Genomic DNA, 19,784 nt, shown 5'->3' on the forward strand with positions numbered 1-19,784 from the left:
CGTGTGGCCATCTGGGGGCAGTATAAAAAAGAAATAGATACAAATGAAAAACTGACTTAATTAGATGCGGTATTAATAATCATTCTTTGCAGAGGATAAAGAATATGTATATCAGTGAGAACTGCTATAGTCTGATAAAAATGATAATACAACTACAACAATGCTATTTATTGGCATTTTTTTCATTACGCGTAGGAGCTAGCATAGCATTAAAAAAAAAAAAAGAGTTTTATAAGTCCACTGAGATTTGACCCAAAAGTCCCAAAACATCCCTATGGCAAGTAATCCAATCCAAACAGGACAACTGAGATTTGCAAAGTGGAAAGAAATATTTCACGCTTCACGCATGTGGCCCGAGTCCGAGACAACAAACAGTCCGTCAAGTCGATGAAGTCCATGAAGTAAGACGAGAAGCTAATGATGCATGAAATCACACACGCTGTCCGCATTTGCCCCCGCGGATTCTATATTATTCTAAGTCATCGTGGGGTTAAGTCAGATTTAAGTACCAAAAGTGGAGATCGGTTCGGAAGTCAACCCGAGTCCAAATGGGAAACACATTCACGCTCCAACGGCGTTCAACCTCCAGTGGGTCGTTTGCGAGGAATGTTGGGACGTGTGAAGAGGAACCATGTGTCAGCGCGGAAGGCTGACCGAACGCGTAGGACATCTTTTTTAACTTGTGACAAAAATATAAATACTATGTTTCAAGATCCGAAGACAAAAAGTTAAATACAACTGAGCTGTGTTCAAGCGTTAATTCTTTCTACTACCACTAGAGTGCGCACAAGTACCACTAGTGATAGTCGTACCACACTTCATTTGAGGTCATTCATTTTATTTCGACAAGAAAAATACGCCGAACACGTTCGCGCTTGTTTCTCTACGACTGGAAAAGTGATTCGATATCTTTGGAGCTTTGTCATGTTGATTTACGCACACTTTATTTACTCTTTGAATCACTTCAGGGGCCAAACAGGAAAGAAGACTCCCCCAGGAAGGTCAAAAAAACCGCAAGGTTGTGGAAGTCGTCGGTGAAAGATTTTCCCAGAGGTTGCTACTCAGAATAACACACAGGGTGATCCGTGGGGGGAACGCCGTACTTAGGGCGAGGCCATAAGAAATTCATTAGCCCCAAAATGTTTTGCGTCCAGGAATAAAAAATTGTGGTTCAAATTAGCTCTAATCGAAGCATTGCGTTTTTTTTTATTTTTTAAGACCCCATTGAGTGTTCTACTTTGTTTACAGCAGGCTACTCAGGGGCTAACTCATTGCTTTTACAAACTGTCCATCCATAAAAATGAAGTGCTGCGGTTTGCCCGCTCGCCCCTTCCGACTCTCCTCATTCTTCTCCTGAGTTTGCATAGGAGAAGAAAAAAAAAAAACACAAGGAAGCTCCGGCCGACCGGCAGCTGCCAATTAAGTGAAGAGTGATGAAATTGAATCTGCGCTCGGAGCAAATGGACGGACGAGTGGATGGGAGAGTCCACTCGGGGAAATTCTATTAAGCCGTGTCACGTGACCATCGTTCACCTGCCCCCGTACGAACGACTCCATCATAGCAACATTCACACTCTCTATTATTCATGTATCGCTTTCCCTCAGGTGCTGCATAGAACATTTTATGAAGTGGTCAATATACTTTCGTTTGAGACCACGCTAACAGAATACAAAATAAGACGAAGATATTCGATTAAAAAAGGACCAATAAAATGTCGGCTATATTAGTCCATATGAAGGACGACGTGTGTTGAATTTATTGCAACCTCTCCGGATGCAACCTAATTAAAGCGTTCCATGTTTGGAATGTTCTCTGGTTACGGATGTTTACCGGCGAGGATTTTGTTTGCCGTGGTTTTGCGGGGCATGATTAAAGGATCCAATTATTTGTCGCAGGTTGTCGTAAGTGAAGAATGCCTTTAAAAGAAACGAATTGATCTTTATGTGAAGCCACATCAAGTCTGCATGCTTTGTGTTCAGGTCTGCTAACCAGACGCCAGTTGGAAAAATCCTTTCCCCGATCAAGTCGACGGTCTCGAGGCCTAACGAGGACTTTCTGAAGGCCGGCCAAACTCTCACTGAGGGTGGCTGAGTGAATTAGAACGTTCATCTGACATTGTTTTGACGCTCCAGGGGGTGCACAAGCTCGCGCAGACGCCCACAAGTATGTGACAATAACAACGTGGGCGTATTCGGACCAGGGCAGGGCAAAAAAAATATTTTCTGTTTGTGATAAAGTTGTAATTTCATGAGGAAAAAAAAATAAATCAGGGGGTGTTTTTATTACTCATAATACCCTTTGGGTTTCTGCTGGGAAGCAAATATGAATACGGACAAAACGATAAAATCTGAAATTTATTTGGGGGTTAATCGCTTTAAGCGACGTGAACAAGCCAAGCAAGGTTGAGGTATTTTTCGGTTTGTGTGTTAACACATTTGGGGGTGTGCGCAGACCTTGCGGCGCAATGCGCTGCAACTTGTCTGTAGGTGGTGTATGCAAAACATACGGAGGGAGGGGGACCAATATCACAAGTGAAGAATTATTTTGTAACTATTTCTCAGGAGGCCAAAGGCACTCCCCAAATTGCAGGCTAAGTTGGGTTAGCGCGCACACAACTGCGTTTCGAGAGGGCTAAATACATTGTTTAATTAAACATCATCTTAAATATCATAACATCGGTTTACGCCAAGCTTTAATAGCATAATTATAATTGGTCTCTTAAGAAACACCGAACGCGCAACAACAACAGCATTATCCTCCAATTTTACGCTCATTATTTTGTAGTTATAAAGCAAGCAAGTGTTTTACTGTACATCATTTTTGGCTGCTGGGTGATTTATAGCATTTATCTGGAAAAGAAAATTGTTTCCAGACAACTACGAGGCGCACATGGACAAGTTCAACTTGATTTGGTAGAGTAATTAAATTCAGTTGAATCCAATTTCTAAATCAAAGTACCGCTTTGTAATCTAAATACCCAATGAATTCGGGTTAAAACGACAAAAATGACAAAGGATCAAAATCAAAAAAGCATCAAGTCCATTGTTCTCATTTGTCCGGTTCGACCGCAGTATCAAGTGTCGGCGATTGGAGTCGGATCAAAAGCGGGCCGCTGAAAAGATCGGGATCCACTCCCTCGCTCCCCCCTCGGGAGTTGTCGTGGGAGTGGCCGATTAGCCTCGTGTGGCTCACGAATTTATTATAGTTAACCAAAAATAACCAGATAACAAATGGGCGCTTACGCGGAAGTCGATCTGGTCCAACATGAAGGTTGCCCACCCTTGCTCATCCTCCAAACACACTAAGAGCAGATTAAGTTAGAAGCGATCGGCTGCCCAATTTATCTCGTATGCTCGGTGATACAGATCTAATTTCAGCCTCTTAGTACCACAAACAGGAAGGAGAAGCTCGTCGATTAACAGCCCATGGCCGCTCTGGTGCAGGAAAGACAATATGATGACACAGGGGAAAGAGGAAAAAAAAAAGCGGGGGGTTGTTGTCCATGGCAAACTCTATCAACCTCTAATTGGCATTGTAAACCTAATTAGGATTCTGCAAATTCACTTAAAAAGCATCGTATGTAAATTTAGAATACTGGGAAGTGAGCCTTGCAGTCATGTTTAAAAATAGCAGCAAAGAAAAAGTCAAAATAATGTGGTAATATTAAATCTAGTCACAATTTTTATCACATTTTCCTGTGCAGTACTCACCTGTGGTGTCCCCCAGGGTATCGTTCTAAGTACAGTTTTAATTTCATATACTACATGTTTCATTTCACAACATAGTGCTATATAAATCCACATTTAACATATTTTATTTGGCTATAATGGTTCCGCAGACCAATAATATTGATTGATGATGATTTTGGGGGTGAATTTAGCTTAAGAAATAAAATCGCAGTGGTTAAAAACATGACAAATTATAGTTCGGATGTAAAACTGAACATTAATGTCTACAAGCTGTCACTTACCTTTGCGTTTTGCACTTTTCTTCTCCAGCTTTGACCGATATCATGTCATACATTTTTCTTTTGTTTCCATCAGCAGTCCAATCAGAAACAAATCTGTTAAGAAAAACAAAATTGCTAAACTTGCTTTCTGTCTCGCTAGCGTAAATCGAATATTAATTAGGTACCTTTTTCCAAATATTTGCTGTTTTTGGCACAGATATCTTCTTTTGACACTGAAATGAAAATGTTGACATCAGATAGCAGCAATTGTTTGACTAAATTATTATCATTGTCCAACTGAAATTAAGATATTACAGACTAATCTGACCATACATACAATCTTTACTTGACATACCTGTGAGAAACCTGATGAGGGAGGTTTGGTTCGCATCTCTTTACAAGGGCTAAGCCGCCTCTGGGTAGATCACCTGGGAAAAACTAAGAAAAATCTGAACTTTCCGGAGTGTGCAAATAACAGTATATTAAGTGTGTACATTTCTACTGTAGGCTTCACACGCACAAAAAAAAAAATGGCAGTGATGGATTTTCTGCACAATGAGAAGATTCATCAGTGTCAGGCAGTCACAATGGAAATTGTGGATAAAAAAAAAAACAAGGAAACTCGAGCCCCCTTTCATCGCCGACAGCTTGTTTCTTGAAATGTTTGGACATGTTCAGTATTTGTCTAGGTTTGTTGTCTGCTCTTTCCTCTATTGCATTATAAGAATGAATAGATCTGCTTTACTTTTAGAGTCCTTTTCAAATGAATTATGTTAAGATCAACGTCAAGCCTTGCATTGGATTTTACAGGGCGTAATGGAGCGTTGCTGCCCTCTGTCGTTCAAACTGAACAACTGACAGACACCTTAAATATTTGTTTTGCATTGAATTGCATCATTATGATTCAATGTAGGTGACTTTTGTTTAACACTTCCACACTGTAAAGTCCAAATGCTAATGCAACATTAATTGTGTTTTATATTAGATTTTGAAAATAAAAAATAAAAAATGGTTCTATGTGAAATAAAGGTTTTTAAAAAAGCAGTCGACGTTTGAATTCAATACAAAATAGTTGTGGTTTATTCTTTCGGGAACAAAAAAATGGCAACAACTAAGTGTCACTTCTCATAAAGCAACAATATCTACAGGAAAGAAACAACTATGGTTCCTTAATTCAATGACTTTTCCTCTCGCTGGCAAAGAGCAATGTCTGTTTTGTTTTTCTTCTCCATTCACATTCGGGTCTCATTTGAACATTAAAACGTGTTCAATTCATTTTAAATGGCCCTCAATCGATAAGCCTGCAAAGAAAGAATATCTGGACTGTTGGTATAAAATCTTAAATAATAAAAAAAAAAAGTGTTTTGGGAGGTTATACGTCAATGTTTTGAATGTTGAGACCTTGGATTTCATTTGCGGTTACACAACGATGACATTGAGCTGTGTGATGCTACTCAATATTGTTTACCTGCTTTGATTTATAATAATAATAAAAATAATAATAATAGAGGTCGCTAATAAAGCATCTTTAAAGGGTATACTTGTCCTGCTTGTTAGTCCATTTGTGCTTTCCCTACAGTAGTTCAACTTAACTGCTGGTAATGCTTGATTGTTAAGGGGGCAGCCTGTGGATTTTTTAGTGCAGTTTTCCCCAAATTTCATTGAGACAAAACCATTTTTTTTTTTTCCCTCCATTTGACTAGCCCTTTGGGTGTCTTTTGTTGGGGGTCTTCGTGTGTAATTCCTCCTAAAGTGTCCTCTTTCGCCTCCTTGCCACACGCAGAAGCTGAAATAATATCACGTTAAAGACCTCGTGTGCGCTTGGCGTCCGAGTTTGTTGAAGGATTCCGGTCTTCACAAATGTGGGGGGAGGGAGTAAAAAAAAAAAAAAAAAAAAAAGAAAAGCGCAACGTTGCACCACACTAGCCACAGAGGAAAGTGCAGGTTTGTTTTTCTGTAAACGACAAATATCCACTTGCATCTCCTCCCCCTCCTACTTGCTCTTCCCTCCATCCTTAGAAGGGACTAAAATACAGCAGGTTCTGGATCGAGGGGGAGCAGAAGGGGGAGCTCGGGAGGGGGGGGTTGGGGGCTGTAGGTAGTGTAGTAACAGCAAAAAGGAGGGGAAATGGTTCAGTTTTTTGTGGGCGTTAAGGGGCCATTTGTGTGAAAGCGGCGAGGGCCCATTAGGACTGTTTGAGGCGTTTGCGCGGCGGTCCGAGGAAAGGGCACTGGGCCGAGGCCAGCGAGCGGTACGCTTCGGCCACCAGGTGAGGATGGGACTCCACCATGGACTTCCAGCCCGCTGTCTCCATCACCTCAGCGGCGTGGCTGATGGGGGGGGGCGAGGAAGGGAGGGACACACACACACACACGGAGGGGTGGGAATAAAGCACACCGTTCAATTGGTTTCATCCAGAATGGGAGACATCTTGGTCCGTCCGATACGTGAGGGTTGCTTTTGAGCGACATTGGAAAAACGCGGGCGAGACACCAAAGAGAGAAATAGCGAAACAAAGCACGTGAACTCACTAGTTGATGAAGTCGACCGCCTGCGTTTTGAGCTGGTCGGCGCTGTGCAGGTCGGCCAGGATGAGGATCTCGGCCGCGTTCTCCACCGACAGACTGGTGCACAGAGCGTCCTCGCACATGACCTTCAATCTTTCCAAAGCGTACTGAGGAGGAAAGCGGGACGTGCTGAATGATCGGCGTCATCGAGATTCAGGTGCCCGTGAGCTGTCATGTGGGTTTGTAAACTTCCAGGGCGGCCTTACTTTGTCAGCTGCAGCGAGCAGGTCGTCGGCCATCTTGTCAAGGTTAGGGGCTTTGTCAGTGTAAATGAAGCACATCATCTCTTTAAAGACCTCGGGCTCCACGTCGTTGATTTCTACGCGGTTCTGACGAGAGAAGACAAAAGGTGATTCGATAATTGCGGCCCTGCGCTATTTCACGTCTGTTTTGTTTGGGCATTTTGGCTTTCGCCGCAGAATCAATCTCCACCCACATAGTGCAGTGGCGCAATTTCATCTCGGGCTTTGCCAAAAAGCGCAGCGATCCCGCGATGAAAATAACTGCAGTGGTAGCGGAAGGCCTGATGACTCACCTTTTTGCTCTCTTCCATCTCGTGTTCAAACATAGCGCTGAACACAGGAGAGCGTGCTGCAACAACCAAGAGAGGAAACTGTGATTTGACGTCGAGGATAACTTTGACGTATGCGTGTGGCGCTAGCGTTCGCTACCTGCCAGGATGGCTTTGTGGGCCTGGAACTCCTGGCCGGCCACGCACAGAGAACAGTCAGTGAAGCGGGAGTTCTCCCACAAGCCGCCCAGCTCGTCGGCTAGTCGGCAGTCGGGAACCTTCACCATGTTCATGGTGTTCTGGCCCGAGATGTTGACCGAGTCCTGCACCACGCTCACCTGCCGTACGGAATGAGCTCGAATCAATCATACCAAGAAAACGGCTCCATTCTGAGCCAAGAATTTGAGGCAACGTCAGCGTACCTCACAAAAAAGTGTGAGCTTGTCATCGGGCAGAAGACCGTTGGCTTCGTCGAGGAGGAAGTCTCTTCGGATGAACTTTTTAAATCCCCAATCCTTCCCTTGCACAAAGCGATACGCTCGCTGGCTTTCTGTGTCGTCAGGGAGGACGAAAACACGTCATCAGATGATCGACAGAAAAAATAAATCAAGGACTCACCCATGGCTTTGGTCTCCTCGCCTTTGGCGTTGAGAATGGAGAACTTGAACTTGGCTCGGACCTCGGCCTTTGGACAGCTGACCAGCAGCAGGTAGAGGGACAAGTAGTCTTTACTCTCCTCGTCCAGGCCTTTGGGGTTGACACGCAAACACCTGAAGGAGGTCGGAAAGGTGGTTCAAGGGAAAGAAAATAAAACGGCAGGGCTTCATTTCATGCGCTCACCACTTCAGCTTGTCATTGGCCCCTGAGGAGAAGGTGGAGCTCTTGATGACCTCACCCATCTCCTCACGACAGAAGCTGAAGTTGTTGATGGTCCACATGTACGAGAACTTCACTACTTTGATCTGCAGGGGGGAAAAAGCACATGTGGAAGGGAATTGTGCAGGTCTTTACGAAGTCCTCAATGTCACGTTACCTGCGTGTAGCACCAGCTCTCAGCCACAGGCCCGCTGGACATTTCCGCCGGGGGAGGGGGACTCGGGACTCTTGACATTGCCAGCGTGACAGAAGGTGTTGGTCTCGACTGGAGAAGGAAATACCGTTTCCACTCGTCAGCGCTTGGTCCAATAGTCCATCTGCAGCGCAACCCGCGAGACAGACGCGGGTCACCCCCTTACAGATCAGAATAACGACAGAATCAATCAAAACTGTGACAGCCCATCAGTACCTTTTATTTTGAGGCGGTCACATTAGGGAAATGAGAAGTCTGAAACTCACATGTAATAAAAAGGTCACACCTTGACAGCAGCCTCCTATTGCTTTAGCATTAGTAAGTTGACCAGAGTTCAAATGATTCACATTTATTATCTCATTTATTTGAGATAAACGAAAGACTGAAATTATCTTCCAATGATTTGTCCGATATAATACTTAACAATACACACATACATAACTTAAAGAGGACCCATTTAACATTACGTTTGACCATTATGGACACAAACGTCACTACGAAATACGTTCTTTTGAGTAACCTTACAAAAGTTTATCTAAAATTATATTTAAAACATCTCGACTTATCTGACAAGGGAACAGGTGTGAGTGTGTGGCAGTTAGCAGGTAGTCAATCTGCTAACAATTGACAATTATGACCCCGTTTTGAAAATATTTTTCGTATTTCAGCCACTATGACAACCGGTGAGAATGGTGAAAAAGAGAAATAAATGATAAGGTCATCTTGAAGCATAAGTGGCGGTGGAGTGTTAGCACGCGAGCTAACTCCAATCAAGCGAGCTAGCTGCTAAGTTAGGCACCTAGACAGGCGAAAACGCCTCGTAAATGACACAAGATACAACTTGAAAAAACGGCGAGACGGGCTCCAGCGTCTTGTTTTAATGCCAGGCGTCCTGTACGTGTCGGATTTGTTCTTATTTATCGACGGTCTCACCTCTTGTTTTAAGCTCGCTAGCTTTCCGGGCTCTTGTGTTGTTGTTAGCGAAAGTGGCAGACCTGAGCCGTGTGACGTCATCAGGGGCGCCGTGCTCCTTTGGCCAGTGTTCTTATTTGATAAATAAATCTTAATTATTATGCTTATTTGGTTGTCTCAAGTTCAATAATAATTAAGTCATGTTATCACAAGTTGTTTATACTCGACGATAATGTAACATTTCTCTTATAATACAGAAGTATTGAGAGAAATAACTGGCTTTCTCTAGTGGTACGCAGAAGAATAAATCACAATTATGAGAACCAATTTAATGAAATTATGAACACGGGATCACATTTCCAAAAAATGCGGACTGAAGTCTGGAAGTGAAAATATTTTATCAGTGGTTTAAATATTGCATCAGCAAACTATTGGGTTTTACAAATAGAAACTAATACTTCTTCATTTTTGGAACGACGACATTCCCGCTGGTTGCTACGGGGATGAGGAGCTTGCGCTGTTCCATCCGAAGGTATTTTTCAATCAACACTTCCACCGGCACCTTGTCATTGACGTGACGCTGCCTGTAGCATGAGCACGATAACAAATTCACACGTTGCATGCCACCAACACGTTACAACCACCTCTCAAATGAAACACGCTACCTTCTCAACAGCAGAACGGCATCTTCCACCTCAATAATCTTTCTCCCGGCGTGAGCGGCATATGTCTCCAGGTCCTCCACCATCCGATCAAGGAATTTGTCCATTCTAGTTTAAAAACGGTAGATACCATATCATAGTATTTTTTTTTGAGTCAGTCAACGCAGTGCACCGCATTTAATTCCAAATACTTGCAGGTACTTACGCGTCCCTTAAGACGGGGTAAACATCGTCGGAGACCCTGGTTTTGGCAAAATGCCTGAAGGTGCTCATAAGGTAGCTCTTAGGAAGACCAAGGTTCTTCTGCTGCGGTGCTCCTCTATTCCGCTTTCTCACCTGCTTTGGTTTGACTGATGGTGCATCTTCAGTTGAAGCACTGGTGAGGGATTATCATTTAGAGGAAAAATGACATCTTTTTTTTTTTTTTTAGGGAAGTGATATATAAGCATGACTTGCCTGGCTTGTGGCTTTACAACAATGGGAGCGGTTGGAAAGGGAAAAGTCTCTTTCTCCCAAATGAATGACGGAGTCTCCATTTCTGTTGACGTTTCAAAAAAATTCCCAGACACCATATTAATAAGTACTTTGTTTTTCTTAAACACTTGACACTGAATCAGAGAGAGACCTTCGGATTCCAGCTCGTCTTTGTCGTCAGAGTCGTTCTCCTCCTCCGACTCTTCCTCGTATACGGTAGGATCGGCAACCTCAGCAGGCGGCGCCTCATCGGGCTGTTGGCTGTTTTCTTCGCCGTCGCTCATCTCAGGAAGATGGAGAGAGGCACCAACCTCTTCCTGCGCGGGGCTTGATAAGTCCACCTCCGAGTCTCCCCTGTTTTCAAGGGCGTGGGAAGCGCTCGCTCGGCGGGTTCCGTCATTGACTTCTGAATGGCCTGCACAAGATTAGATCCAACATATTGTATGACTAAAATTCGTTTTCAGTATGGAGGTGTTGCTAATATTTTGCCTTGGATTTGTAGACCTTATCATTAAGTGTTTTGGTCAAATAAACATTACCATCTTTGAGGCGCTCTTCAAAGGTGGTTACGTTGAGGCTGGGACGCGGTCGGTTCTTCGTCAGTCCGTTTGCCACGCTCGCTTCGAGGTCGGACGTTGGATTGGACAGATCCAACCCAGACAGCGCAATGCTTAAAATGTAAACGGTTCGCTTTGTTTATTATTTGAAATTACAAATCAATGCAAGAAACATGCATGTTGTTGACCTTGGATTGTTGCTGGCAACTGTTGAAGGCAGCAGCGACTCCTCACGGACCACAGGTGACTTGATGGACTCTAAAGAACACCGCATAATTCAAACATCATCATTTCACTCATTTAGAGGTTTTAAATCACAACATCTTACCATCATGGCCTTCTTTCAGGCGCTCTTCAAAATCAGTTACGCCGAGGCTGGGATGTGATCCCGTCCTCCTCAGTCCATTTTCCACGCTCGCTTCGAGGTCGGACGTTAGATCGGGCAGATCCATCCCAGACAGCGCAATGCTTAAAATGTAAACGATTCGCTTTGTTTATTATTTGAAATTACAAATGGCTGCTTAAACAGCAAGAAACGTGCATGTTGTTGACCTTGGATTGTTGCTGGTAATGCCGGCGTCTGCTGAAGGCAGCTGAGACTCCTCACGAACCACAGGTGACTTGATGGACTCTAAAGAATACCGCATCATCATTTCACTCATTTAGAGGTTTCAAATGACAACATCTTACCATCATTGCCTTCTCTTAGGCGCTCTTCAAAAACAGTTACGCCGAGGCTGGGACGTGGTCTCTTCCTCGCCAGTCCATTTTCCACGCTCGCTTCGAGGTCGGACGTTAGATCGGGCAGATCCAACCCAGACAGCTGAATGCTGGCAACTGCTGAAGGGAGCTGCGACTCCTCACGGACCACAGGTGACTTGATGGACTCTAAAGAATACCGCATAAGTCAAACATCATCATTTCACACATTTAGAGGTTTCAAATGACAACATCTTACCATCATGGCCTTCTCTGAGGCGTGCTTCAAAATCGGTTACGTTGAGGCTGGGACGCGGTCTCTTCCTCCTCAGTCCAATTGCCACGCTCGCTTCGAGGTCGGACGTTAGATTGGGCGGATCCAACCCAGACAGCTCAATGCTTAAAATATAACCGGTTTCTTTGTTTATTATTTTACATTCCAAATGAAAATGGCAGCCTAAACAGCAAGAATCACACATATTGTTAACCTTGAATGGCTGCTAACAATGCTGGCATTTGCTGAAGGCAGCAGCGACGGCTCCACTGGCGCAGGTTCCTCACGAACCACAGGTGACCTGATGGGCTCTAAAGAACACCGCAATGGATGCTATTAAACAACCTGATAGCAACATGCGAGTATTTATAGGAGCGTGACGTGCACCTGTCTGCAAGATGTTCATGAGAAGATGCCTCGGCGTGTCTGACTCATCTAATGAAGTTGATGCCAGTGTGTTTGACTTTTTCAGCATGGCAGAGGCCGTTTTTTTTGTAGGTGTCACAGATTGGCTGGTTATGCTCTAGAAAGAGAAGTTGTTGAAAAGAGCTGGCAAGCCCTGCAAGTTAGCTGTGAGGTACCTTTCTCACCTCACGCATCTTCTGCCTCATACTTCGCCTTATGATGTCCTGCGGAGTTTGAGCACGTCCATCTTTAGTTTTTGATCTGCTACTACGTGTTGATGTGCTCCTCTGCTGTTTGGAGACACTAAAAGTAAACACAGAAGTTGTTTTTATTTATTGCAAAAGGTTAAGGAAAACAAGATGAGTCGTTAACAAAAAGACAAATGATATTTATATTATTACACTCGAAAATTGAGGAGTAATGGAGTCGGTATACCTGCGGGTGACGGGAGTCCTGAGTGGCTCCGTACTGAGAATATTTTTGACAAGAACACGAGCAGACAAATCTTCCGTCGAATCCATCTTGATAGACACGCCGCTGGTTTACGTGAGCTTAGACACGTTTGCTCGGAGTATGTACACGACAAAAAGGTCGCAGTTAAGCTAAGGTACGCAGTTGTTTATGTTAGTCAGTAGCCGGAAGTGTTGAGGATCCCGCGTTATTTTTGAATAAATCTCGCGATATTTACCTTCTTCTTCTTTTCTTATGCATTAAGCAAAGGCAACACTGCCTACTTGTGGCCAAAATAGAAATTGCAGCTACAGAAGGTGAACGTGCATTACGGTTATTAAATTTATCCAAATGTATAAGACAGCTATCGTTATTTGTACTTAAATTAATTTTAATATACAATTGTATATACTACATTTCCAAAATATCAACATTTGGCATCTTAATCTTGCAATCAATCAACAAAACAAGAAGGGCAATTTCAATCTTTTTTAATAATTTACAATACAGTAATGTTTAAAATGAACTCATCAATTACTCAGTCAAACAGTTGCGTACCTGTTTTAGTTATACAGTCAGTGATAAATAAATGATTCCCCCCCACTTTCACACTAAATGCATATGCTGACTAATTATCAGTCAGTGTTGTGCCAATGCTCCATGAGGGGGGTGACAGTTTCAAGCTTAGAAATCAGGCCTGTCCTTCTTCATCTTGGAGTAGTCCATGTTTATTGTAAAAAGCTGGAACGAGACACACACAAATAAGTGATATGAACTTTGAGGCATGATAAGCGAGAAGATATGGCAGTGCAGTAAAAGACTGCAATTTATATGAAGCTCCATGAGAAGGAGGAAGGAAATGACTGGAAACAACTACAAACAAAATAATAATACAAAATAATAATAAAAATAACACAATAAATGTTATACAAACACAAATACATTAATTTTGCTGTGGAATTGTTCATACCTTGTACTGCTGATTGGCCTCCATTTTGTTCCAAGGCTCAGGGTTGTTCGTGCGGTCCCAACTAACAAATGGAGAAAAGATTGTTTTTTTTACCTCAATCATTTATGTACATTTTTGTAATTAAGCAAATGGGTGCGGTTGTCAGGAACCTACCAGACATCGGGATTCTTCAGTGCCAGTCTGCCAAGGTACAGCATGCTCATGGTTGTCCCACCACCAATGAAGATGAACAGTGGGATGAGCTGAAGAGGGGAAGGGTCATAAGTTCAATGCTAAGTTTGGCACCGTACATTTTAAGCAAAAAAAATCTAGAAACATTGATCCTCTTCAAAACCTTTGGCTTCAAAGCACAGTAGAAATATATCTCATATATTGACAGCTCACAATAATCGCTCACTGTTTAATAGAATCAATAAGACAATTCATTTTGCACAACTTCCATTAATATGATTTGTCTTTGTACAAGTACAGTACCTTAGGTCATGTTTATCTAGGGAAAGTACAGTGCATTACAATACATACGTGCAGCTGCCACCAACGCAAATGGCTGTGGAGCTATCATGTACACCTTTCTTATTTTTATCAATTTATATTTTGGGACTAGAAATAGCGTCGATGTTAGCTTAAAGATTTTGCTCATTGAAATATATACAATTGTCGTGATATTTATATTTCCACTTGTCAGGGCCTATATGAATTAAATTTTTACATAGGATTACTCGCCAGCCATTATTATTTTAATGCATATAATAATCCAAAATCCGATTGTGGATTTTTTTTCACAAAATATAATTTACGAGTGCCTTTATACAATCAAGGACAGTGCTGCACTGTGGACTCGTCCTTTAGCCGCACCAATGATAAATTTCAATGTCACCGGGTCATTTTTTCATATATCATATCGGGTAGAATTTGAAAGAACACTCACAGCTGGATGGTTCTTGAGCTGCTTAGCGACGGTCCCGAGAATCGACATGGTGACACTGATCGGCTCCGAGGATTAAAACAATGCAACGCTGGTCCTGTGTAGTGACGGCAGGTTATACTGCGGGAAGCTACGTTTCCCGTTTCCCACATTCCAGAAGGATCCCTGAAGTAGACGTGACGCCCCTTTGGAGCTCAGCCAATCAGAACGCTCCGAGGGGAACAGCTGGCGACGTGACGAAATGAACTCTATTTAAACTATTACTGTCAAGTTGGGCAACCATCAAGAAAAAATACAAAAATTGCGTGTTTGACGTCATAGCGTGTATATTATAAGCATACAAGGATGACAAAGATGTGCAATATGTCTTTACCCTCTGTTGGAAATCGGATACAATTGGATTCTTTTTCACATTTTTGTCACAATTTTGGGCATAAAAAGTAAGACGATTATGACAAATGTAGGCGGGGGGGGGGGGGGGGCACGGCTAAATCCAGATAACAGTCCCACTTCCTGTTTACTGTTCCTACAAAATCAAAGCACTTACTAAGCATTCAATCATCCACATGTTGCTCATAGCCACAAGGGAACATATGTGACTCTTTCCTGATAGTGACTGCAAGAAGCCTCAAGTTTGCCCATTTTAAGGCATTCCGGCACCACACTAATGACATGCATCAACAGTCCATGAAAAAAGAATCCGGTCCGTGGCCTAATGCATGTGGACAGAACACAGTACCTGAGATGACACAACTTTCCCCCCCTAAGCATCCACACACATGAAAGTGAGCTTGAGACATTGGCGTCATACAAAATTGAAGTCATACTAGAAAACTAACTATTCCAGCCACATGCACAAACCCAGACTAATGTATGGAAGCAAGGTCATCTTCTTTGTGTAAAAACCCTTTCCTGGAAGTGCATTAAAAGAAAAAAAAAACTATACGATAGAATATTTCACATAACACGTGTGTTGATTATGAAGACAAAACTAAAAGGCTTTTTTTTTAGTTTTGTATTTTTTAGCTTATTTTGCAGGTTATTTAACATAAGAAAAAATGTGTCAAAACTACTTTACAAAAATACAAAAACATAAAAAAATAATTTGCAAAAGAAGCAGTTCCGATTGTGCAAATGTGTCTACCAGGAAATACAACTATACTAACTTGAAGAGAACAACATGACAATTCTACACCACTAAAACTGGTTAGGTAGTCAACTATCTCTCTAAACACACAGTTTTTTTTTGAACCCGTCAACATGTGAACTGATTTCCTCCCTGACTCACTCACTCTCAATATCAGAAACTGTTTAAAGCAGGAATGTTTCCACTGAAGTAACCCAGCCATCATCAAAGTGTGAATGAAAAGAATCCAAGTGATTTGTCATGCTTTTTACGCCAGCGGTGCTCTGTCAAACAAACAGGATGGTGAGAGCCAGATAAATAACCTTTTGTGGACTGGAAAAAAAAAAAAAAAAGGGCAAAAAAGTGTGCGTGTTTCAGTCAAGCAGCAACACGTTAAGACCATCCCACTTCTTGCACATGTTTGGCCAAAATTAAATCTTTGGACCGCACACACTTTTAAAAAAAACAAAAAAACAAGTAGCTCCTCTTTGGATTGACTATTTTCAAAAGAATGATTTTTCCTTCTCCAATAAACATTTCACACCTTATCTGACAAAAAAAAAAAGCTTTTTAAAAATAAAGCAACAGCATCCACTATTGGAAAAAATGTGAGCTTTGATTAGATGGCGTCGGCGTGCGTGCAGCCTTCGCCTGAGGGAGCGGCGGGGGGGTCCAGGCGGTTGCTGCTGACGGACAGGCTGCAGAAGAGCTTGTCCATGGACGGCAGCAACGGGTTGAGGAGGCTGACGGGGCAGAAGGCGGAGCCCCCATAGGGGGTAAAGTTGACCTTGTTGGGGTCTGGGCAGGAGGAGACGGGCACCTCTTTTTGCTGGTTTGAAGTGCTGAGAAGAAGAAGGAAAACATTAACAGGTTTGAAGATTTCTTAGGCCTGCAAAGACGTACCTGGTCTCCTCGCAAACGCGGACTTTTTCGCAGCCCTCTGGAGGTTCCCTCTGGAAGCAGCAGCTCTTATTGAGTCCCGGCGAGGAGGAGATCAGCAGCAAGGGGTCCGCCTCACCCAGGGACGACATTGGAGACAGGAGATCCAAACCTGTCGTAAAGATGACAGTTAATACCTCACAAGGTCACAGAAGGAGCACGCAATTTTGGAACTTACCTTTATGCACGTCCAGATGGCCGTCTTCGGATATGAGCGGAGAGGTGGAGGTGGGAGAGCAGTACGGTGAGGACAAAGCGGAAGACGGCGAGGGAGGTGTGATAGAAGCCGGGTCGCTTTGAGACCCTATGCTGTAGCTCTGAGGTGGGACAGGAGCACGGTGGCCGTCCGGAACCTCCAGAAGCTGGAAAACACAATCAATACCGAATGAGCAAAATGAGCAAACGCCGGCGGCATTTTTAGCATCACCTGATGTTGCCGGTGGCCCGGCTGACAGACGAACATCCCTTCCAGCTCCTGGTTGAGGCCCTCGACGCTGCAGCGCAGCCGAGGAACCAACGTGGAGAGGGGAGCCAGTGGGATGGGAATGGGCTGAGTCTGAAGACACAGATGCAATCTTTTGTTGAAGAAAAAAACAAATAAAAAAACCACAACAGCTGTGCTGAAATACAGAAGCAGTGTGGTGTTGTGTCCTTCCTGTTGCTTCAGCGTTTCATTTCCTGTGATACGCCATCCTGTGCTTTCCCATTTTAGCGATTAAGATACTCGAGTATATATCAAAAATAAAATGTACAGTGCAAGCCTTGGTACGCTGTTGTTTGACGGAAGCGGGAAGAAGCACCTGAGTGGTTCCTAGGTTACAACCCCCGAGAGATGAGCCACGCTGGCGCTCTCGCTCGTGCCCCCCAGAGACGACAGGTTTGCTGCGCTGCTGCAGCTGTTGTTTGAGTTTGGTAATCTGCAATGGGGGTGGAAGAAAAAAAAAAGTGTTATCTTCAGTCAGTCAGTCGACCATTTTGTTTCATGACAGTTGCATTCAGTTGCTTTATGTAAATGTGAACGTGTCGAAGCCGAACGCTCACTTCCTGGAGATGCTCGGCGCTGCCCCAGGACGCCGAGCGTTTGTGTCCGATGACGCCGCCGTCGTCGATGTTGTCCTCCCTCCTGCTGGGCGTTTTGTCGGCCCAGTTAGGAGTCTAGAAGCAAAATGTTAAAATCGTTCACAAGATGCCATTTCTAACTGAACATCAGTGTCAATTTATTTCAAGGCATTCAATCTCGCCTACTGTCAATATTCCGACCGAGTGTGAATCGCCTAAATTTGTCCGACAGTAAAGCACAACACAATTTCAAAAGTTATTTTCATGAAATTGACATTTTACCAGCCAATCACTTTACACTACACAACCTACTAATTCCAACAATACTTACAAAAAGCGTGACCTTGCCGCTGCCACTCGATTACAAGTTTGTCAAGATGTCTTCAAAGGGTGAGTCATTTCACTTCTTTTACATTATTAAGCGCATACCTTTCGTCGTTTCCAAGCAGTTAGGAATGTTGACGCGTGCGATGGTTTGGGCCTGGACCGAACGCAGTCACTGGGCATTATTATCCTCGCTTTGAGATTAGAACTCGGTTGTCGCGAGTGTAGTCATAGGTGCAAAAAGGAAGCGAACATGCAGAGAGGATGGCTGCAGATGACACCTCTTCAAGGCTGTGGTTCTGTGCTTACGTGGGCCGCCGCGAGTAAACACAAACTGAGCCACATCATTTACGCGAGAAAATTCCTACAATTTCAAATAGAAAAGTCCACTCCTATTGACGTTTAGTAGTAAAAGTTGCACCTGAGTGGACTTGTCCGTTCGACACAAGCTTACGTCCGGTTCTTTGGGCCAGTGGCCCTGCAGGTACGGGCCGATGATGGCGTCCAGAGACATGGTCCGCCTCATGCCGGGACTCAGCTGCTGCGCTTTGGCCTTTCCAGCTGTCATCAGGATACAACTGGCGTCAATGAACATCGCACTTGAACGACAAGTCCAATATTAAAATGTTGACTTTGGACTGACTGACCTGGAGCTGAAAATAAGAATTTAATATGCTTGATGAAGATGAATGAGAAGATATTTAGTGAATGCATGTCCATGCTATCAAAAACGGCGACATGGTGATGTAGTAGATGTTGCTGCACATACTTTGATGTGTGCACCTCTTTATTTTATGCACAAATAGACTATTTATTTGGGAATGCATACTGAATGTGCATACTTGAATCAATGTTTTTGACATGACCAGTCTTTAACAGTCAGTACTTCTAGTGTAAATCAGTACTATTTTTACACATGTATTTCTGCAGACTTGCTCGAATATATTATTTTCTCCAAAGTATTTTTGCAACTTTTGCATATTCACATGCCTCCACAATGGCGAGTGACAGGTGGGGAGGCTCATACCTGACTTTCCATCCCTGCCTTTGGCACGGTGCTTGCTGGCCAGCTGATAGGGGACGGTTGCCTTGAGGGGCTGGGGGCCCAGAGCAGCTCCACTCCGGCCTGACATGCCTGCAGCAGCCGTTGGTGGACCAGCGACGGATGTGGAGGAAGGTGATGGAGTGGGGGTTGCTCTCTGGGAAGCACTGCCGCTGCAATCCCTCGATTGTTCGCTTATAATAAACGAGGCAAATTCACGCCAGAGTCACTGAGTAGACATTTCCACGAGTGGGTAAAGAGTTACCTCCGACGCCGAGTGGTTATTTGTGGCTCGTCATGAGCTTTGGACCACTTTTCTTGTCGTGTTCTGGCGAGTTAGCTGCCTAGCAAGCAAAGTTTCTTTGTGAGGATGTGGAGATGTTTTGAGCTCGCTGGCGAACAAGGAAGCAGACACCTTCCACGAGGGAGGAAAAAAAGAAAACGTCAACACAGCGACGACTGCTATGTTTTCTTATTCAATTCCAAAGAATTTGCAATTGTTTTTGTGCGGGCCGGAGGTGGTTGTGGTGGCCTAGAAAGTTGCAAACCTGCTCCGAGGGGAACAATCCGCTTGCTCAGCCTGCAGACTCCAAACACCTCCGCCACGCTGGTGTGGGTTTAATTATGGGCGAGGCGGGACTCGAGGGGGATTCTTACTTTTGATTGGCTAAAAGAACTTTGAGCTGCCTTCCTATTGGATAATTTTCCACAAATCGCTCCAACACCCATGATGAAGTTAGTTGTTGACGCCCCCTTTGTTTCATATCACTTGTTGATACAGTTGAACGTAATATAAACGCAACATCATCGTTAATAAACACGTTAAAGGATCACTTTCAACACTTTAAATACGTGTCTTTCATGGGTG

The 19,784-nt window shown here is 43.6% G+C and overlaps 4 protein-coding genes across 7 annotated transcripts; all 4 read right to left on the reverse strand.

The window, feature by feature from the left end:
• Positions 1–5,007: 5,007 nt before the first annotated feature.
• spop (speckle type BTB/POZ protein) lies at positions 5,008–9,193 on the reverse strand. Its single transcript, XM_049760064.2, has 10 exons — positions 9,032–9,193; positions 8,063–8,259; positions 7,870–7,991; positions 7,648–7,799; positions 7,452–7,579; positions 7,190–7,367; positions 7,054–7,109; positions 6,725–6,847; positions 6,483–6,625; positions 5,008–6,281 (listed from the first exon to the last, which is right to left on the reverse strand). The coding sequence occupies exons 2-10, from the start codon at positions 8,138–8,140 to the stop codon at positions 6,137–6,139; spliced, it is 1,125 nt and encodes a 374-aa protein (XP_049616021.1). The 5' UTR covers positions 8,141–8,259; positions 9,032–9,193; the 3' UTR covers positions 5,008–6,136.
• Positions 9,194–9,324: 131 nt separating this feature from the next.
• On the reverse strand, positions 9,325–12,751 carry cenpt (centromere protein T). 2 transcript variants are annotated; one of them, XM_049760045.2, is made up of 15 exons: positions 12,517–12,751; positions 12,267–12,384; positions 12,064–12,199; positions 11,891–11,987; positions 11,662–11,801; positions 11,394–11,591; positions 11,256–11,334; positions 11,032–11,171; positions 10,892–10,961; positions 10,686–10,816; positions 10,298–10,561; positions 10,129–10,210; positions 9,878–10,048; positions 9,676–9,780; positions 9,325–9,594 (listed from the first exon to the last, which is right to left on the reverse strand). In XM_049760045.2, the coding sequence occupies exons 1-15, from the start codon at positions 12,600–12,602 to the stop codon at positions 9,462–9,464; spliced, it is 1,950 nt and encodes a 649-aa protein (XP_049616002.1). In that variant the 5' UTR covers positions 12,603–12,751; the 3' UTR covers positions 9,325–9,461. The 2 variants fall into 2 exon arrangements, with proteins under 2 accessions (XP_049616002.1, XP_049616003.1); XM_049760046.2 differs by lacking the exon at positions 11,394–11,591.
• Positions 12,752–13,006: 255 nt separating this feature from the next.
• Positions 13,007–14,597, reverse strand: ndufa4b (NDUFA4 mitochondrial complex associated b). The gene is made up of 4 exons (XM_049760070.1): positions 14,430–14,597; positions 13,655–13,743; positions 13,502–13,562; positions 13,007–13,272 (listed from the first exon to the last, which is right to left on the reverse strand). The coding sequence occupies exons 1-4, from the start codon at positions 14,475–14,477 to the stop codon at positions 13,216–13,218; spliced, it is 255 nt and encodes an 84-aa protein (XP_049616027.1). The 5' UTR covers positions 14,478–14,597; the 3' UTR covers positions 13,007–13,215.
• Positions 14,598–14,727: 130 nt separating this feature from the next.
• On the reverse strand, positions 14,728–19,561 carry LOC125991727 (protein FAM117A). Of its 3 annotated transcripts, none has more exons than XM_068649510.1 (10): positions 19,465–19,561; positions 19,182–19,331; positions 18,902–19,110; positions 18,329–18,435; positions 17,533–17,646; positions 17,292–17,408; positions 16,919–17,047; positions 16,670–16,853; positions 16,456–16,603; positions 14,728–16,394 (listed from the first exon to the last, which is right to left on the reverse strand). In XM_068649510.1, the coding sequence occupies exons 3-10, from the start codon at positions 19,005–19,007 to the stop codon at positions 16,172–16,174; spliced, it is 1,128 nt and encodes a 375-aa protein (XP_068505611.1). In that variant the 5' UTR covers positions 19,008–19,110; positions 19,182–19,331; positions 19,465–19,561; the 3' UTR covers positions 14,728–16,171. The 3 variants fall into 3 exon arrangements, with proteins under 3 accessions (XP_068505611.1, XP_068505610.1, XP_049616020.1); XM_068649509.1 differs by having other exon boundaries at positions 18,296–18,435; XM_049760063.2 differs by lacking the exons at positions 18,329–18,435; positions 18,902–19,110; positions 19,182–19,331; positions 19,465–19,561 and adding an exon at positions 17,980–18,287.
• Between the last annotated feature and the right edge of the window lie 223 nt (positions 19,562–19,784).

Source organism: Syngnathus scovelli, chromosome 21 (assembly GCF_024217435.2).
Source record: "Syngnathus scovelli strain Florida chromosome 21, RoL_Ssco_1.2, whole genome shotgun sequence".
Lineage (NCBI taxonomy): Eukaryota > Metazoa > Chordata > Actinopteri > Syngnathiformes > Syngnathidae > Syngnathus > Syngnathus scovelli.

What these genes read in the sequence shown, in the direction of transcription:
- spop (XM_049760064.2), bottom strand. Translation starts at nt 8,140, where the DNA reads ATGTCAAGAGTCCCGAGTCCCCCTCCCCCGGCGGAAATGTCCAGCGGG. An exon ending in AGCTCACACTTTTTTGTGAG is followed by an intron (nt 7,368 to 7,451) that starts GTACGCTGACGT and finishes TCCGTACGGCAG; the next exon opens with GTGAGCGTGGTGCAGGACTC. An exon ending in CCACAAAGCCATCCTGGCAG is followed by an intron (nt 7,110 to 7,189) that starts GTAGCGAACGCT and finishes TGGTTGTTGCAG; the next exon opens with CACGCTCTCCTGTGTTCAGC.
- cenpt (XM_049760045.2), bottom strand. Translation starts at nt 12,602, where the DNA reads ATGGATTCGACGGAAGATTTGTCTGCTCGTGTTCTTGTCAAAAATATT. An exon ending in AGGACTCCCGTCACCCGCAG is followed by an intron (nt 12,385 to 12,516) that starts GTATACCGACTC and finishes GTTTACTTTTAG; the next exon opens with TGTCTCCAAACAGCAGAGGA. An exon ending in TGAGGCAGAAGATGCGTGAG is followed by an intron (nt 12,200 to 12,266) that starts GTGAGAAAGGTA and finishes TTCTCTTTCTAG; the next exon opens with AGCATAACCAGCCAATCTGT.
- ndufa4b (XM_049760070.1), bottom strand. Translation starts at nt 14,477, where the DNA reads ATGTCGATTCTCGGGACCGTCGCTAAGCAGCTCAAGAACCATCCAGCT. An exon ending in CTGAAGAATCCCGATGTCTG is followed by an intron (nt 13,563 to 13,654) that starts GTAGGTTCCTGA and finishes TCCATTTGTTAG; the next exon opens with TTGGGACCGCACGAACAACC. An exon ending in AGGCCAATCAGCAGTACAAG is followed by an intron (nt 13,273 to 13,501) that starts GTATGAACAATT and finishes GTCTCGTTCCAG; the next exon opens with CTTTTTACAATAAACATGGA.
- LOC125991727 (XM_068649509.1), bottom strand. Translation starts at nt 19,007, where the DNA reads ATGTCAGGCCGGAGTGGAGCTGCTCTGGGCCCCCAGCCCCTCAAGGCA. An exon ending in GCGCCGAGCATCTCCAGGAA is followed by an intron (nt 17,409 to 17,532) that starts GTGAGCGTTCGG and finishes CCCCCATTGCAG; the next exon opens with ATTACCAAACTCAAACAACA. An exon ending in GTAACCTAGGAACCACTCAG is followed by an intron (nt 17,048 to 17,291) that starts GTGCTTCTTCCC and finishes CTGTGTCTTCAG; the next exon opens with ACTCAGCCCATTCCCATCCC.